Source organism: Ranitomeya imitator, chromosome 6 (genome assembly GCF_032444005.1).
Source record: "Ranitomeya imitator isolate aRanImi1 chromosome 6, aRanImi1.pri, whole genome shotgun sequence".
NCBI lineage: Eukaryota > Metazoa > Chordata > Amphibia > Anura > Dendrobatidae > Ranitomeya > Ranitomeya imitator.
The window spans coordinates 101,592,407-101,610,504 of NC_091287.1; the positions used below are offsets into that span (position 1 = coordinate 101,592,407).

Here is an 18,098-nt window from a genome sequence, read left to right on the forward strand (position 1 = left end):
CTCAATCCAATCGAGAATCTGTGGAAAGAGCTGAAAACTGCTGTTCACAAACAATCTCCATAAAACCTCACTGAGCTCGAGCTGTTTGCCAAGGAAGAATGGGCAAGAATTTCAGTCTCTCGATGTACAAAACTGATAGAGACATACCCTAAGCGACTTGCAGCTGTAATCGCAGCAAAAGGTGGTGCAACAAAGTATTAAGTTAAAGGGGCCGAATAATATTGCTCGCCCCACTTTTCAGTTTTTCAATTTCCACAAAATTTTATTTTTGAAGCATGATATGTGGGAAAAGGTTGAAACGTTCCAGGGGGCAGAATACTTTTGCAAGGCACTGTATGTCAAAGGTTATGAAGGGGTTAAACAATTGTTTTTTTTTTAACACTGCTAAATTAGAAAACCCCATACAGGACTTACCACAATAACGCAACATTGTTCATATATGATTGGGCGTATCAGTCACACACAGTTGGGTGTCTCTTAGCCACAGTGGCTCCCGCTTTTGTTATCTCAGTGTTACCATGTATTGTGCTGTCATCCATGTATTTGCATGGGCACATAACAATGTCACATTTTTCCAACATGTCTGCTATAGGAGAAGCGTACAGCCACCCAAAGCCTCTCCCAGGGATAAGAGGTGGGCTGTCAGTAGCTAGATATAACTAAGGTTGGACTAATTTGCTGTTAATTAGTGGGTGGTCTGTTAAAAAGCGGTTGACATATCTCAATGCATTGATTAACTAAAATTTGCCACATCTTAAGGTTTGTCTTTTCTAGGTGAAATAATAGATATCATATCTTGACATCACAGAGAGTGAGATAAGCCATGATGTAGAAAATACAAATGGCCACATTGGAAACTCGGCTCTGATATTTGCCTTTGGAGCAGTAGGATCAAATTTCATCAATAATTTCTTCTGAACGTCCATGAATAATTTTGCCCTTCTGCCAAAGCAAATTCAATATCACAAAGAGGAATGAACAATAAAATAATATTTTTTATTTTTTTTTGTAGAGTATATGATTTATTTTCTTGTCTCTTGGTTTTGCCAATAATTATAATATATATTTGTCTTAATGCACTATATTTTTTGCATTAAAGTACACACTTCATTTGTTTTTTTTATTTATGCAAATTGGTGAATTGAAAAATAAATAGTTCTTGCTACATTATACATTACTTTTATTCTGTAATTGATAAATGGTCTATTATATCCTTTGCTTTCAAGAGAAAATATTCCACAATTGAGGCTGAAAGAGGCAAAGAATCCCCCTGGCTGTAAACTGCCACATCAAATTCTACCAATGCAGATCACTGTAAGCAGCAATTTCTACTGTAGCAAAAGTAGTGGTAATCTCACTATCAGTTCAATTATCTGGAAAAACTGTTGCCAAGTTATCATGCTTACCCTGGTAACAAAATTATTGTAGATGTCAAAATATTGTTCTATCCTTGTTCTCGCATATTTATAATTTTAAAATATGTTTCATCCAATTACACCATTTTACCCAAACTTTCCATTTTTCTAATCATCTTAGCACAAAAAATATTGTATATAAATTAATAGAGTTTTAATTAAGATATTATTCTGCAAACAAGATTTAATTTGAAATTAGATAATTCTATATAGAATCAGAATGAGGGTTTGCTCACACTGGCGAGAGGCCAGCATATAACTCGGGACAAATGCTATTCAATGTTTCTTTGGCTAGCACGCGCTACAAAGTTATACTATGAAGCAGTGCCAAGTTGGCACGAGAAAACAATTGCTGCATGCTGCAATTGGCAGCATCTATCGGACAGTGCACATCCATACAAGTCTATAGGTGCATGCAAAATATTGGACTGCAGAGTTTGAGCCGAGGGTCATTTGCTTACATGAGAGAATAATTGGATGCTATACGCTAGTGTCAGCAAAACCCTGAAACTTAATGAAATCTAGTCCCTCAGACATAGTCATAGATTAATTAAAGATATTGACATGTCATTTCATAATATAACCTTATATCTTTTATGATAAATAGCTCCAAATTAACTGTATAAATTAAGAGTAAGAGGTTTTACCCATATCTACAGTGTATGCCTGAATCCTGACCAAATTAACTAATCTAACCATAGTTTAGAGGCATTATTTTTCATAGTCATTATGTCACCAAACTCTGAACAGCACAGTTGTTTTTATGCTGCCAAATCTTTCTGTGGTCAGGATTACCAAAGTTAAGTTCCAATGATTCCTCTACATTATAGAATTTTAGGTACGGTGCATTTTCTATATCTGTCTAATATTTATATATGTAATTTTGGACCTTGGGGCCTGGAAATGTGAAAAATTCATTACAGTGGCTCATGCTCATTTACATGTTTGGTGCATATTTGGACACCTTTGTCTAAGGTTGGACTACTTACTGGTAGTTACCTTATACTAATATTTTGAGCCAAACCTCTTGTGAAATTTGGCACACTGTCGCAAGGAAGCCACACCTTCCAATTAAGCCACAAGTCTTTTCTGCTAACCATTCCCGGTTTGGACTGATGTGCAATAGTTGCCTAAAATAAAAAAATCAATGTGGTTCAAGGCATGTTCACAAACCATCAATTCTAATACATTAGTGTGAATTTATCTCCTATTTTACCTTGGGTTACAGCTGTCTAAATGCCCCTAAATAACAAGGTGAAAATTCCGAAAGTTCTACACTTCACAAACAACACAGATCTGCTATTGAAGTGCTTATCTGTTTTTATGTTGATCTGCTGCTAGACTTTGTTCAGCTACTACAGTTGGCATAATCTGCTCCCCAAATGTGACACATGCCCACTCATTCACAGGAGGAGGAGTCAATAAAGATAGTAGAGAGAGAAAGACAAGATGTATGACCTCCCATAATTCAGTGAGGAGGAGAAGGGAGAAAAACAAATCTAATGCAATATATGAAATGCTATACAAAGAGGAGATAAACCCCATGAGTGTGATCATATGACTGGATATGAGACACATTTAAGCAAGCACCCAGTCTGGGACATGTGAAATACAGGCTTTATATTCATCAACCTACTCAAGGATATCTCTTGAACTATACCTTCCAGACTTAACAAATCGCACCTCCAGGGAAGAAAAATCCCTGTCTAGAAGAGAATACATACTGAGTGCAACTGTCGTGAAAAAGGCCGAGTTGGCCGAAACGCGTTGACATTCAAAGGTTGCTCTTATTTTTGACCTTTAATAAAATAAATCTTGTTTGCTTTCAAAAGGAGTGTGTTAGGAGTCGAGTTTCCTCTGCTGCACAGGGGGAATCTCGATCCGTCTCCGCTGCGGTCTCCCATTCTCCTCCAGCCGCAGTGGAGTCTGCTCAGCAGGGACGTCGATCCCAGCGTCTCGCTCAGTCTGACTCTGTGAGAAGAGTTACTGCTGCTTCTCCAGCTTCTGCCTTTAAAGCCAATACTGGTCAGCAGCGAGCGGACTTCTCTGGGACTAAGTCCTTGTCTGCACACACTGAGCATGCCCAGGGCAAGATCTCCCGTTGGAGATCGAGGGTCATGTGCTCAGGCTCTGCGGCACATTCCATTGGTCCTCTTGGCAGGTCTTGGAAGGGCAAAAGTTCTATAGCCACTTCCTGTGCTGCAGCTATATAAACTGCGCATGACCGCATGGCCATGCGCTAGTATCAAGTCATATGTGCTTTGCGCCAGTTTGGTTAAGCATAAGTGTGTTCAGGGACCCGGCTGAAATAAGCCCCTAGAATACCGGCACCTCCGGTGAGGAGATTGTATGTGTGTGTTCAGGGACCCGGCTGAAATAAGCCCCTAGAATACCGGCTTCTCCGGTGAGGAGATTGCGTGTTGCTTAACCACAGACTGCTATCAGCTTGGCAGTAAGCTTGTGCTCCTGTGAGGCTAACAGGGCGCAGTGCTTTCCTCTCGCGGCTGCTCTGTGAGGTAACAGAGCTAGTCTATACCGCTATATTGTGCCGCCATTCACTAGCAGCAGGTTCTTCCTGCACGGTGGACCCCGGGCTGCGAAAGCACCTTCTATAATAAATATCTATTTCTACTCGGTGCGTTCCGCTAGCCCTAACATAATACTAGCGCCAGGGTCTGGCTAGTAAATGGCGGACGGTCAGCGTCTACAGCAGTACATCCAGCAGCTGGAGGGTAGGTTGGCGGCTCTTGAGCGCACAACCTCAGCTGTGGACGTTACTGCTGTCGCTGTTCAGGCTGCAAGTGCAGCTGCAGTCAGTTTGTCCGCTGCCACCCCTGCTCCGACCTTGTCCCGTCTCCCGCTTCCAGACAAGTTTGCTGGTGACAGTAAGCTATGTCGGGGATTCGTGAGCCAGTGCTCCATACATCTCGAGCTGCTGGCTGCACGTTTTCCTACGGAACGGGCGAAAGTGGGATTCATTATAGCTCTCTTGTCGGGCAGGGCGTTGGAGTGGGCAACGCCGCTTTGGGAACGTGGTGATCGTGTGGTACAGAGTGCTCCTATCTTCCTGGACGCTCTGAGGCAGGTCTTTTTGGGACCTCATGTCACCCACGATACCGCGCTCCAATTGTTGGCAATTACTCAGGCTTCGTCCATGGTCAGCCAGTTCGCCATCCTATTCCGGACTCTAGCTTCTGAGCTGGAATGGCCGGATAAAGTCCTTATTCCGGTGTTCTGGAAAGGACTGGCAGATCATGTGAAGGACGCCTTGGCCACCAGGGAGATTCCCGCCACACTGGAGGAGCTTATTACTATAGCTACCCGCATCGATCTCCGTTTTAACGAGCGGAGGTTGGAGTGTAGGCAGAGGTTTCGGCTGGCTCCCACCTTTGCCAAACCTCTAGAATCTCCTGTTATGGCGTCCGACTCCCATGAGGCCATGGAGGTTTCTCGAGCGGGACCTAGGTCTCAGACCGCTCGAATACCTGTGGTATGTAAAAATTGCCAGCAACCGGGACATTACGCTAATAAATGTCCACGGCGGTCGGGAAAACGATCGCGTCTAGTGACCATTGGAGGAGGTTCACTGGACACTGCGGCATTTTCCTCAAAATTGTCCTTTAAAGGGACAATCCTGTTAGGCACATCCACTCTTACAGTAGAGCTTTGTGTGGATTCAGGAGCAGAGGGAAATTTTATGTCTTCTGCTTTTGCTCTGCGCCACGCAATACCTCTGGTTATGCTTGCCAAACCAGTAACTGTTAGAGTGGTGAATGGGTCGACACTTCCATTACAGATCACACATCAGACTGTCCCTTTCACGTTAGCCATGTCCCCATCCCACCAGGAGATTATTTCCCTTCTTGTCCTTCCCGAGGGAATGGATGAGATTCTGCTGGGAATACCCTGGCTCCGTTTCCACTCCCCACATATTGAGTGGACCTCTGGGAGGATATTGGGTTGGAGTGAATCCTGTAAGGGCAGATGTGTGAAAGAGTGCGTTCAGGTTTCCACCACTGAGATACCCGCAGATCTCTCTACTCTCCCCAAATACTATTGGTCTTATGCAGACGTCTTCTCCAAAAAGGCCGCGGAGACCCTTCCGCCTCACCATCCCTATGACTGTCCTATAGATCTCTTGCCTGGAGCAGAACCTCCTCGGGGACGTGTCTATCCCGTCTCTCTCTCGGAAACGGAGGCTATGTCCCAATACATCCAGGAGAATTTGGCAAGAGGATTTATTAGGAAGTCAGTGTCACCAGCAGGGGCAGGGTTCTTCTTCGTACAGAAGAAGAATGGAGAATTGCGTCCTTGCATAGACTACAGGGGTCTTAACGCCATCACCGTTAAGAATAAGTACCCGCTGCCCCTGATTTCTGAGCTTTTTGATAGGCTACGGGGAGCTAAGGTATTTATCAAATTAGACCTGCGGGGAGCTTATAATCTGATTCGCATTCGTGAGGGGGACGAATGGAAGACGGCGTTTAACACCAGAGATGGGCATTATGAGTATCTGGTGATGCCCTTCGGGCTCTGTAATGCCCCAGCCGTTTTCCAAGACTTTGTCAACGACATCTTCCGGGATATGCTTTCCACCTCGGTCGTAGTCTATCTGGATGATATTCTCATCTTCTCTCCAGATATTGACTCCCACCGGAGAGATGTTGGCAGAGTCTTCGACCTCTTACGGGCAAACTCTCTTTACGCAAAGTTGGAGAAGTGTGTGTTTGAGCAGGAGTCTTTACCTTTCCTGGGCTATATCATCTCTGCCCAGGGATTGGCTATGGATCCTGCCAAACTACAGGCTGTGATGGACTGGCAAGAACCTCATTCACTTAAAGCGGTGCAGCGCTTTATGGGGTTCATTAATTATTACCGCCAGTTCATTCCCCATTTCTCAACTTTGGTGGCTCCCTTGGTAGCCCTCACCAAGAAGGGAGCAAATCCCAAAGTGTGGTCTGAAGAGGTCTCCAGGGCCTTTTCTTCTACTAAGTCTCATTTTGCTAGCGCTCCCATCCTACATCGTCCCGATGTCGATAAGCCATTTATAATGGAGGTGGATGCCTCTTCCGTTGGTGCTGGAGCAGTCCTCTTCCAAAAGGATGCTCAAGGTCGGAAGCATCCGTGCTTCTTCTTCTCCAAGACCTTCACACCAGCGGAGAGGAATTATTCCATCGGGGACAGGGAGTTGCTAGCAATGAAATTGGCTTTCTCTGAGTGGAGACATCTCTTGGAGGGGGCTCGTTTTCCCTTTCAAGTATTTACAGACCACAAAAATTTGCTATATTTGCAAACAGCCCAGCGGCTAAATTCTCGCCAGGCCAGATGGTCCTTATTCTTCTCCCGATTCCACTTCACCCTCCATTATGTCGCTGGGGAGAAGAACATTCGAGCTGATGCTCTTTCTCGCTCTGTTGTGTCATCTGAGGAGGAGGAAGGAGAGCCTCGGCTTATTGTTCCTTCTGAGAGCTTGAGAACCGTGGCTCCGGTGTCGCTTGAGTCTGTGCCTCCGGGCAAGACTTTTGTGCCCATAAATTTGCGACCGGAGGTTCTCTCTTGGGCTCATTCCTCCAGGGTGGGTGGACACTTTGGGACAAAAAGGACATCTGAGCTGCTGGCGAGGACGTACTGGTGGCCGCATATGCTGCGAGATGTCAGAGATTACGTTCTGGCATGTGTCTCATGCGCCAAAAATAAGTCTCCTCGACAACGGCCGTCTGGGTTACTCTATCCCTTGCCGGTGGCAGACAGGCCCTGGGAGATGGTCGGGATGGACTTTGTAGTGGGTTTGCCCAAGTCTCGCGGCTGTACCATCATTTGGGTTATTACCGATCATTTCTCAAAAATGGTGCACTTGGTGCCGCTCCCACGGTTACCTTCTGCACGGGCCTTGGCAGCGTTGTTCATAAGACACATCTTTCGCCTACACGGCATGCTAGACAAAATTGTCAGTGACCGGGGTCCCCAGTTTGCGTCTCGGTTCTGGAGAGAGCTTTGTCATCTTCTCAGCATTGAGTTAAATCTCTCTTCCGCATATCATCCCGAGACGAATGGGTTGGTAGAGAGGGCCAATCAGACTCTGGTCACATATCTACGACATTTTGTTTCTGCCAGGCAGGATGACTGGGCATCTTTATTACCATGGGCAGAGTTCGCCCTTAATAACGCTGTAGCCGACTCCACCGGTCAGACTCCTTTCCTCCTTAATTACGGCCAGCATCCGCGGGTTACTGTGCCTATGCCCGTGTCCTCTGCTGACTCCAGGGTGGCAGACTGGGCAGTGGAGGCACGGGACATTTGGGACCGCACTCAGGATGCCATTCGGGCCTCTAAGGAGAGAATGAGGTCCTCCGCCGATGCACATCGGCGCCCTGCCCCGACCTTTGCTCCTGGCGATTTGGTGTGGCTCTCCGCTCGTAACATCAGGCTGCGTGTAGAGTCCACTAAGTTTGCACCTCGCTACTTGGGCCCCTTCAAGGTCCTCGAACAGGTTAATCCTGTGGTCTACCATCTGGCCCTTCCTCCACGCCTTGGTATCACCGATACCTTTCATGTGTCCCTCCTTAAGCCCGTATACATGTCCCGGTTTTCTGAGTCATCTGCCGAGACATCGGGTTCGTCTACGGACGATTTCGAGGTGAACGCTATTTTGGGGTGCAAGGTGGTGCGTGGTAAAAAATTTTATTTGGTGGACTGGAAGGGTTATGGCCCTGAGGACAGGTCCTGGGAGCCTGTTGAGCACATTCGGGCTCTGCAGCTCATTGCTGCCTTCGAACGTAGCGAAGTCTAAGGAGGGGGGGCCCTAGGAGGGGGGGGTAATGTTAGGAGTCGAGTTTCCTCTGCTGCACAGGGGGAATCTCGATCCGTCTCCGCTGCGGTCTCCCATTCTCCTCCAGCCGCAGTGGAGTCTGCTCAGCAGGGACGTCGATTCCAGCTTCTCGCTCAGTCTGACTCTGTGAGAAGAGTTACTGCTGCTTCTCCAGCTTCTGCCTTTAAAGCCAATACTGGTCAGCAGCGAGCGGACTTCTCTGGGACTAAGTTCTTGTCTGCACACACTGAGCATGCCCAGGGCAAGATCTCCCGTTGGAGATCGAGGGTCATGTGCTCAGGCTCTGCGGCACATTCCATTGGTCCTCTTGGCAGGTCTTGGAAGGGCAAAAGTTCTATAGCCACTTCCTGTGCTGCAGCTATATAAACTGCGCATGACCGCACGGCCATGCGCTAGTATCAAGTCATATGTGCTTTGCGCCAGTTTGGTTAAGCATAAGTGTGCTCAGGGACCCGGCTGAAATAAGCCCCTAGAATACCGGCACCTCCGGTGAGGAGATTGTATGTGTGTGTTCAGGGACCCGGCTGAAATAAGCCCCTAGAATACCGGCTTCTCCGGTGAGGAGATTGCGTGTTGCTTAACCACAGACTGCTATCAGCTTGGCAGTAAGCTTGTGCTCCTGTGAGGCTAACAGGGCGCAGTGCTTTCCTCTCGCGGCTGCTCTGTGAGGTAAAAGAGCTAGTCTATACCGCTATATTGTGCCGCCATTCACTAGCAGCAGGTTCTTCCTGCACGGTGGACCCCGGGCTGCGAACGCACCTTCTATAATAAATATCTATTTCTACTCGGTGCGTTCCGCTAGCCCTAACAGAGTGTGCCATAGATATTTATTCTACATGGATATGAGACTGACATACTTTGTTGGCAAAATGTTTCGAAATTACCTCATTAATATGGTGGAGGAATTTCCAGATGTACTATATTCCTCCAACTGAGACTGCAAAATATTTCATTAGGCATATAGTTGTAGTTAATAGGCACCCATTATAAAAAGTATATCAATATGTTTTCTTTCACTGATGTTTTATGAAATGGCATAGTCTATAACTTAGTGTATAACAGGAGGCAAAAGGGACAATTTTTCGGCCTCCATCGGGTAAGTGGGGCTCTATGATTATGCATTGTCAAACTTAGGTTCTAAATCTGATGAACATTTGGTCTTACAAAGGAAATTGTAGAGGGAGCTAAGGAAGAGACTGCATGCTGTTTTATCAGTTGAACTAATTGTACGCAGTACACTGGTTAAATATGTAAGGGTTTTAGTTCTCTGTATGTGGGGATTATTGAAGGCAAGGATCATTTCTATGGGAAGATATATTCAGTAAATACACTAAATATATTTTCTTTTGTCACATTTTTAGTGCACAAAACATTTTAACTGGCATTTTTTGGCCATCAATGTGTTTTCTTTTGCGGATTTGCATAGTATGGGACAGATTACTATATCATTGTCATGACCACCTCTGTTTTACTAAATCAGTGCCACAGTTGTTCTATCTGTAGAAAAATTTTAACTAAGCACTTCCATCAAAGCTTTCATCCTCTTAATACATTGCATTCATCGTGTCATATAGTATATTGTATTATATACTTACAATTTCTCATTTTGCCTTTCTACCCAGCTGAGTCTGAGTCTCTTTTCTCTGCTGTATGTAAAAGCAAGACATATGTGTTAGGAGTCGAGTTCCCTCTGCTGCACAGGGGGAATCTCGAACCATGTCTGCTGCAGTCTCTCATTCTGCATCAGTCGCAGTGGAGCCTGCTCCACAGAGACGTCGGTCCCAGCGTCTTGCTCAGTCTGATTCTGTGCAAAGGGTTACTGCTACCTTTCCAGGCTCTGCCATTGTAGCCTGTACTGATCAGCGGTGAGCAGATGTCTCTGGGACTAAGTCCTGCTTTTCCCCTTTTGAGCATGCCCAAAGGAAGACCTCTCAGTGGAGGTCTGGGGTCACATGCTCAGGTACTGCAGTAGCTCCTATTGGTCCTCTAGGAAGGTCTAGAAGTTGCTTAGTTGTTGCAGCAGTTCTCATTTGTCCTCTAAGAAGGTCCTGAACTTGCTGCAGTTATAAAATGTTTGCATGGCCGCACGGCCATGCGCTAGTATACACTTGTTTATGTGTGTGTGTTGTGAGTGAAAGTCACTCTTTAATCATCCCCTCCCTTGTGTTTGAATGCTCACATAAGGAGGATGATTGTAATCTAGCGCCCGACTTGTTACCAACACTGGTACACAAACAGCGTCTATTACTGTGACCGCCAGTGCGGCGCCGTGCGCTATCACTGCGCTTTCCAAACCCAAGTCTGGGTGGTTAGTGGCGTTCGCCAGTGCGGCACCGCATGCACTCTCGTGCTACTTAATTATTATTTCTGTTGCGTGCGGTACTGTGGCCCTGTGATGCAACAGGGTTTGCTTCTTTCACACAGGGTGAAGCTAACCCGTGTGTGTATCCTTATTGTACCGCCATATAGTCCATCATTGCTTAGCAGCAGGTTCCATCTCTGCACGGTGGACCCCAGGCTGCGAACACACCTTATTCCTTTTCTCTAATTATTTGGTGAGTTCCGCTAGCCCTATCGATATGCTTTCCCTGCATTTATCATTCCCCTCTTCAACTCCTAACCCAAGTGCTCCTTCCTCCCTGCTACCAGGGACTTTTGCAGTGACTTATAACTCATACATGGAAAAGAGACTTACTGTTTCTTCATAGAGCTTAGAAGAATTCAGCTAGTTAATTTTTAATTATGTGAAATCATAGACCTAATGGAAAAAGAACAATTAGCTGGTAGAAGGGCAAAATGGGAAATTGTTAGTAGACAGTGCCATATAATATCACGATTGCAACATGTTAAGAGCATAAAAGTTTTGAATGCAGTGCTTCTTTAGGCACAATACTTTATGGCGATACTTGTATACTGAAGCAGAATAATGTTAGTTTAGACATTCAAGGTCATAAAATGAAATATGTTAATTTCTAGTGATCCAACAATACCAAAAATTACACAATAATTCTCTTGAAACAATTTCTTCCATCCCTTATGATTGCGATTTGTTTACATCTGTTTTTGTGGTAAGTGAATAGAGAAGATATTGTTATATCAAGAGGCTGAAAAACATTTTCTCCATTACAGGTTAATGGCAATTTGAAATGTGTGAGAGGTACAGTATGTTATGAGGATGGTTTAACTACTTTAAGACTTCCCACAGACTATAAATATGAGCAAAGTCCTCTCTTATTTCTGCACTGCAGTTCTAAAACATCAATGCAGTCTATACAGCTTTCATAAGACTGTGAAGCTGTGAGAGAAGGAAACCACACTTTCCAAAGAGAAGATAAGCATGGTTTATTTCCATGTTTACCTTCTATATTTCTGTATGCACAGTGCTGAACTAGCTCTGTGTATACAGATTATGGATCACTTACCGTTCTTCCATCTCCAAACCCAGTGAATATGTGAAGGAAGAGAGCAGGAGCTGCTGGGTCCTGGGAAACCCAGACAGGAGGTTGAATTTCCACTACAGATGGGTCTAACATACTAGTCCCAATTACAAAAGGAATCAACAACAAAATGAGAATGTATTAATGTATTAAAATGCCTCCCCAAATGTATTTTAAGATTTTCTGAAGTGCACAGTGTGTAAAATAAATGAAAAAAAAATAAAATAAAATAGGAAGAAGGCATAAAAATTCTAAACTAATAAAAAGAGACACTGCCAGTTAAAATAGCTGTTTCTAGCCCTGGCCCCTTAAAAAAAATATGTCCAATATATAAAAATAAGCTAAGTGGAACACAATTCAAAATGTTGCTAGAGGTCCTTTGTGGTCAAAAATGAAAAATAAAAATTAAAAAAACTAAAATCTAAACATGTATTTGCTATTTTTCTTTATCTTTTCCCCCAAAATCAGGAAAAAAAATTGCCCCAGCTGTCAGTTTTGCCTGGCTGGTTATCAAAAATACAGGGGAACGGGAAATTATATACACCAGTTGTCTAGGGTAGAAAGCAAATGGATTTTCACTTTGAATACATTGAAACCCATGAGTCTCAACACTGAGAAAGAATTGTTTGCTTTCTAAAAAATGATCAAGTCACTACCTGGACCAATATGCTGTGATTCCTACCTATATATCAGCACTCTTCTTTTTTGCCACTGAAGAGTGCCCATAGTGTAGAGACATCATGCAGACATAGGGCCGCCTCAGCTTTTTTTCCTTTGATGCACGTGTCAGAGCTAGCTTAGTCTGCTGAAAATGCTGCTGACACTGTATTGTTGAGCATAGCATGGATTTGGTCCCAGCACGGCTTTGCCTTCAATTTCATCATCTCCCCATTTGGATGAGTACTTGTGTACCCCACTTTGAGTCTACCAAGCCACACAGGTAGGCATCTATTAGGTAGGCAATTATCTATTAGTGTCATTAAGTGTATTCAGCGCATATCAGCAGTGTGCATGCTTCAAAAATATGTTTTTCAGAGTTAAGTTTCAGACAAATCTCTTCACATCCTGCAAAGTATGAAATAAATCAAAGTTCTGGTTGGGAGCAAAGTTAAAATGAGACCAATGTTATTCTACTACTATGCTAAGATTAATGGCATCAAGTACGCCAGAAACGCGTCAGTTTTAAACCTTGATTGTCGATTAAATGGCTTAAAAAATAAATATATAATTTTTAAATATCTGCGGGAAGTGCCGCTGTCTTCACTCCTTCTACTTGTTTTGTAGTTTTTCTGGATTACAATTCTATTTTTGTGGCCACTATAAACTTGGACATGGTAGAACACCCTATGACATGGAATTGAGGCCCAAGCGAGAATTTCCCTGAGATGGTTGGCCATGGTGCTTAAGTTCTTCATAGAAGAAAGGATATTTACTCAGCCACTGATTGTGTAGTGGGACCTATAGTTCAAATGGACATAATGGTGATTCTGCCAGTCAAAGCAGCAATGAAACTGCTACATGATGGCATTCTCTCTCCTCCTATGTCAATGATGGCGAAACTAGAACAAGGTGTAATGACTTTCAAACTGTCACTGAATAGCCCATAGAAATGTCAATGGCCACTGGCAACTACATCTGCAATGCAATACCCGTTGAAGATTTACTTGACAAAATAGACAAAATACTTAATCTAATTGTAACAGCAAGGACATTTCTGAGATGTATTACAGTCAAACTTAACTTCACAAGTTATAGAAACAAATAGAAATCACAAAACACAACCTACATTGTGCGCATTATATATGCATTACATGTATTTCAGAAAGTACATTTCCTGGCTTACAGTTTATTACAACTGCCGGCGGGTGTTCTGAATTGTGAGTTACTACTGGAATCTAGGCTCCTTAAAGGAATAACAGCTAATTTTAGCTTTCTCTTTCTCCATTCCCTATTTTTCTCATACTTGAGCCAAGCTTGTAAAAGGATCAGCTAAGTGGTCTTAACTTGGTACTGTAGAATTACACTATTACTCAAAGATCTAGCAAGGAACAGTCATTTATTCAGGAAATAGGCAACTAGCATAGTAGTTAAAGTTTGTCAGTCAGGTCACAATCTTGGCATTTGCACAGTTTTGTGGTGCAGAGTTTGATTATATATCAAAATAAAGGCTTAATTTGGGGTAGCACATCAGGGTAAAGGCACAGAGCTTGATGGTTACCAACTGAAATAAGGACCGTCTCATCACTCACAGCTGGAGTGGTGCTTCTGATATAAGATCCCTGCCCATAGTCTGAAACTTACTTACAGGCTTCTTCATCTTTTATCGGTGCTGCTCTAGTCCTCCAGTGCTGTCTTGTAACCACAACTTCTGAACGGCCAGAAGTCAGAATTAACGGAAACAACTCTCAATTCAAGTCTATGAGAGCCAGAATAAGACTTGCATAGACTTGCATTCAAAAGTAACCTCAGGCATGTTCCAGAAAAAAACTAGACTGATCCACCAGGTCACAAACTGCTGGAGATCGATGGGAGCGGCGGCGATAAAAAGTGAAGACAGCTGCAGGTGAGTATGTCAGTAGGGGCAGGGAACTTAGACTAGAAGCATCACTTAAGAGTTAAAATTGAAAAAAAAGCATTTACTCCAGCAAACTCAATTGTAATACCTGCTCATAGTAGGTCAACTGCATAGAATAGATAATGTTCCAAAATCATCTTGTCATATTTCCGCAAAAGGTAATACTCTTGGCAGAAGTAGCCAAACTTTGGAAAAATATACATTGACTGTGTGATTCTCTATCTACCCCACTCACTAGCTCTATCAATATTCTGCATTTTACCATGCAGCGCAGTAAACTTCTTCCATATATAACCATTCCCAATCTATAACAGCTCCTGTGCCTCATTATATTCCAGCATCAGCGCATGTGACCTCTGACTCCATCAGCATGCGCATCTACTGCTACATATGTATCTCAGCCTCAAATTCATTCATACATAATAAAAGTTCAGTGTATGTAATAAAAAGACATTAATAGCACATATCTACATGTATTACATGGCATGGGATAACATTGTGTAATATAGCACAACATGACATAAATAGGCAAAGGATTATATAGAATGAGGATGATCCGGTGATGTGACAGTCCCCATTTGAGTGCCATCTTACACATTTACAGGCCTCTAAACAGCCTCTTAAAGTGCAACAATTCACTATAGGCCGGTGTCCCACTTGCAACTGCAATGCGAGAAACTCTCGCGAGTCTCTCCTCAATACCCGGCACTGCCGACGGCGGTTCGGACCGGAGCATTCAGCTCCATACAAATACATGCAGCTGCACACTGCGGTCCTGAGTGCCAGCAGCAGTGCCGGGTATTGAGGTGAGACATTCTCGGGAGTTTATCGCATTGCAGTTGCAAGTGGGACAGCGGCCATAGATGCCTACAGGGTGCTGGCCACAAACATTATCCTTTCTTCAAGTTCCCATTATATATGACATACTTGTGGGTGAGACAACATTCCCACTGCTGTTCTTATGACAATATTTACCGCTTTCATAGAAATTAATGTTGCAAGTCGCACATGTGAGGCCACCTTCCCAATGACAGTACTGATTCATTCTCATGATAGATGCTAATCACAGTTATGACAGCAGCATCTATTATATGTTCATGACTAGAGTTGAGCGATACTTTCCGATATTTGAAAGTATCGGTATCGGATGGTATCGGCCGATACCGGCAAAATATCGGATCTCGCCGATACCGATACCCGATACCAATGCAAGTCAATGGGACACAAATATCGGAATGTATCCTTGATGGTTCCCAGGGTCTGAAGGAGAGGAAACTCTCCTTCAGGCCCTGCGATCCATATTAATGTAAAAAATAAAGAATAAAAATAAATAATATGGCTATACTCACCCCTCCGAAGGACCCTGGCTGTCACCGCTGCAAGCGTCCACCTCCGTTCCTGAGAATTGCAGAGAGTGAAGGACCTTCGATGACGTCGCGGTCAGGTAACCGGTCACCTGACCGCTCACGTGACCACTCACCTGACCGTGATGTCATCGAAGGTCCTTCACTCACTACAGTCTCAGGAACGGAGGCAGACGCTTGCAGCGGTGACCGCCAGCGTCCTTCGGAAGGGTGAGTATAGCCATCTTTTTTATTTTTATTCTTTATTTTTTACATTAATATGGATCCCAGGGCCTGAAGGAGAGTTTCCTCTCCTTCAGACCCTTGGAACCGTACGCACCGCACACTCCGATACCGATTTCCGATATCACAAAAATATCGGAACTCGTTACCGGAATTCCGATACAGCAAATATCGGCCGATACCCGATACTTGCATTATCGGAATGCTCAACACTATTCATGACTAATCCTGTGGATGTGCCATGTGTGTGCTAGATGGAAGAGCCCCTATAGGACAGGTACAATGAAAATTAAAAAAAAATTGATTAAAATGTTGCGCTATACCGCAACTTGTTATATTTCCTGCTTATCGAATAAACATATTTATTTGTTTGTTTATTTGTTTTTCAGACAGCAACTTCATTCTTGCAAATGCTCAGGTGGCCAAAGGATTCCCTATAGTTTATTGTTCCGATGGCTTTTGTGAACTTGCTGGCTTTGCACGCACTGAGGTCATGCAGAAAAGTTGCAGCTGTAAATTTTTATATGGTGCTGAAACAAATGAACAGACAACACTTGAAATTGAAATGTCACTAGAGGAAAAAAGTGAATTCAAGGGGGAAATCATGTTTTACAAGAAGAATGGTAAGTGATTTTTTTTCCTTGTTCGGATTTACGGTTAAGTGTCTTAAATGTTTGTGAAGGGGAGAAATCATTTCAATGGAAAAGTGAAAGGTTCCTCTTTTGCCTTTACTCTTTTTATGTTCCCAATCATAATTTAATGTTGGTAATCAAAATAGCGCAACTACCTTAAAGGTCAGTGTTGATTTATAATGTTTAATAAGCAAGCTAGCTATAAACATGTATTCATTTAAAATGGAGCTCATAACATTTATAGGGCAGTCCTTTTAGAATCACGTCAGACATACTGTAAAGATATGAACAGATTCATAAATAGTTATACTCTGACATTTCACTGACTGGTTTATACAGATAGTTATATTTCATGATTTGTCATCCATTGACTTCCTTTCCAATGACTAACAATGGTGGGACGTGTAGGTCAGTAAATAATATTGTGCTTGTAATTAACTGCATCTTCACTAAATATTCAATTATTCCTGTAATATACAAATACTTCTCATGAGCCTAAAATAATTACAGTCGTAATACTGTATATAGTAAGTTTGCCCTGAACAAAGCTTTATAAAGGATATATCAATTTGTACAAACCACCTTTTTACTTTGCTCCAATTGTTAAAGGGGGTCTGTCTCCAGCTTTTTTGCTATCTCATCTGAAAGCAACATGATGTAGGCAACGGGACACTGAATCCAGCGATGTGTCACTTAGTATACTGGGTGCAGCAGTTGGGACACAATCAGAGTTCTTAGATGCAGCATGAAACAGAGCTGCGAGGGCAAAATCCGCCTACACCAGGCTATCTATGTACATAATCTATTGACAGTGAGCTGCTTATGACAGGAAGGGGTGTTGTCTTAGCAATGGCCAGCTACTCACAGCAATGGCCAAGAAATAAAATCGTCATTATAAGTAAACAACATCACACAGCCAGATAATTGACACATCATTGAAATCAGTGTTTTAATCCATATCTCATGCTGTCCTCAGATTACATAGCATAACCCTGATGACCTGATAACCCTGATAATGTGTGCAACCTGTAAAGCGCTGCGGAATATGTTAGCGCTATATAAAAATAAAGATTATTATTATTATTATGACAGATTCCCTTTAAACTTCATTTACACTGAAAGATCTTTGTGAAACAGCATTCTGAAAAAACACTCATTTCACAATAATCTTGTGGTGTTAACAGGCAGTCGATCACCTGATAAATGAGCAAAACTGCAGTTCATTGGGTAAAATGATCTTTTTGTGCAGCGCAAAAGTCATATAAACATGACTTGTGCTACCAAGAACTATGAGAGGCTATATGCAGTAAACAACTCACTACAGATTGTTCTGTGCACATTGTGTATGTAGGCCTGCCTGTGTAAACAGGTTATTAAAGACTCACGATCAGTAAATGTGTACTGATTGGCTGTTGTTACATGTAAATGGTCCATTAGGACTGTAATAAGCAATTTTACATCTAAATCTTGTTAACTCCTGCAAAATCTTACATATGCACCGTTTAAGCTTTCAGGAGTGATAGAAATGGTACATTGGTAACCCAGACATGTTGTCTTTATGTGGATAATACTAAAGTGGTTTGGTGCATTAGCTGTGCATCAGACTGCCCCAATGTACTTCCTG

The 18,098-nt window shown here is 43.2% G+C and overlaps 1 protein-coding gene across 1 annotated transcript in view; it reads left to right on the forward strand.

The window, feature by feature from the left end:
* Window positions 1–18,098, forward strand: part of KCNH8 (potassium voltage-gated channel subfamily H member 8) — a 666,710-nt gene that overhangs the window by 180,659 nt on the left and 467,953 nt on the right. Inside the window, exon 2 of the mRNA XM_069729971.1 lies at window positions 16,232–16,465. Within this exon, the coding sequence (XP_069586072.1) occupies window positions 16,232–16,465 (234 nt within the window). The remainder of the gene's footprint in view (window positions 1–16,231; window positions 16,466–18,098) is intronic.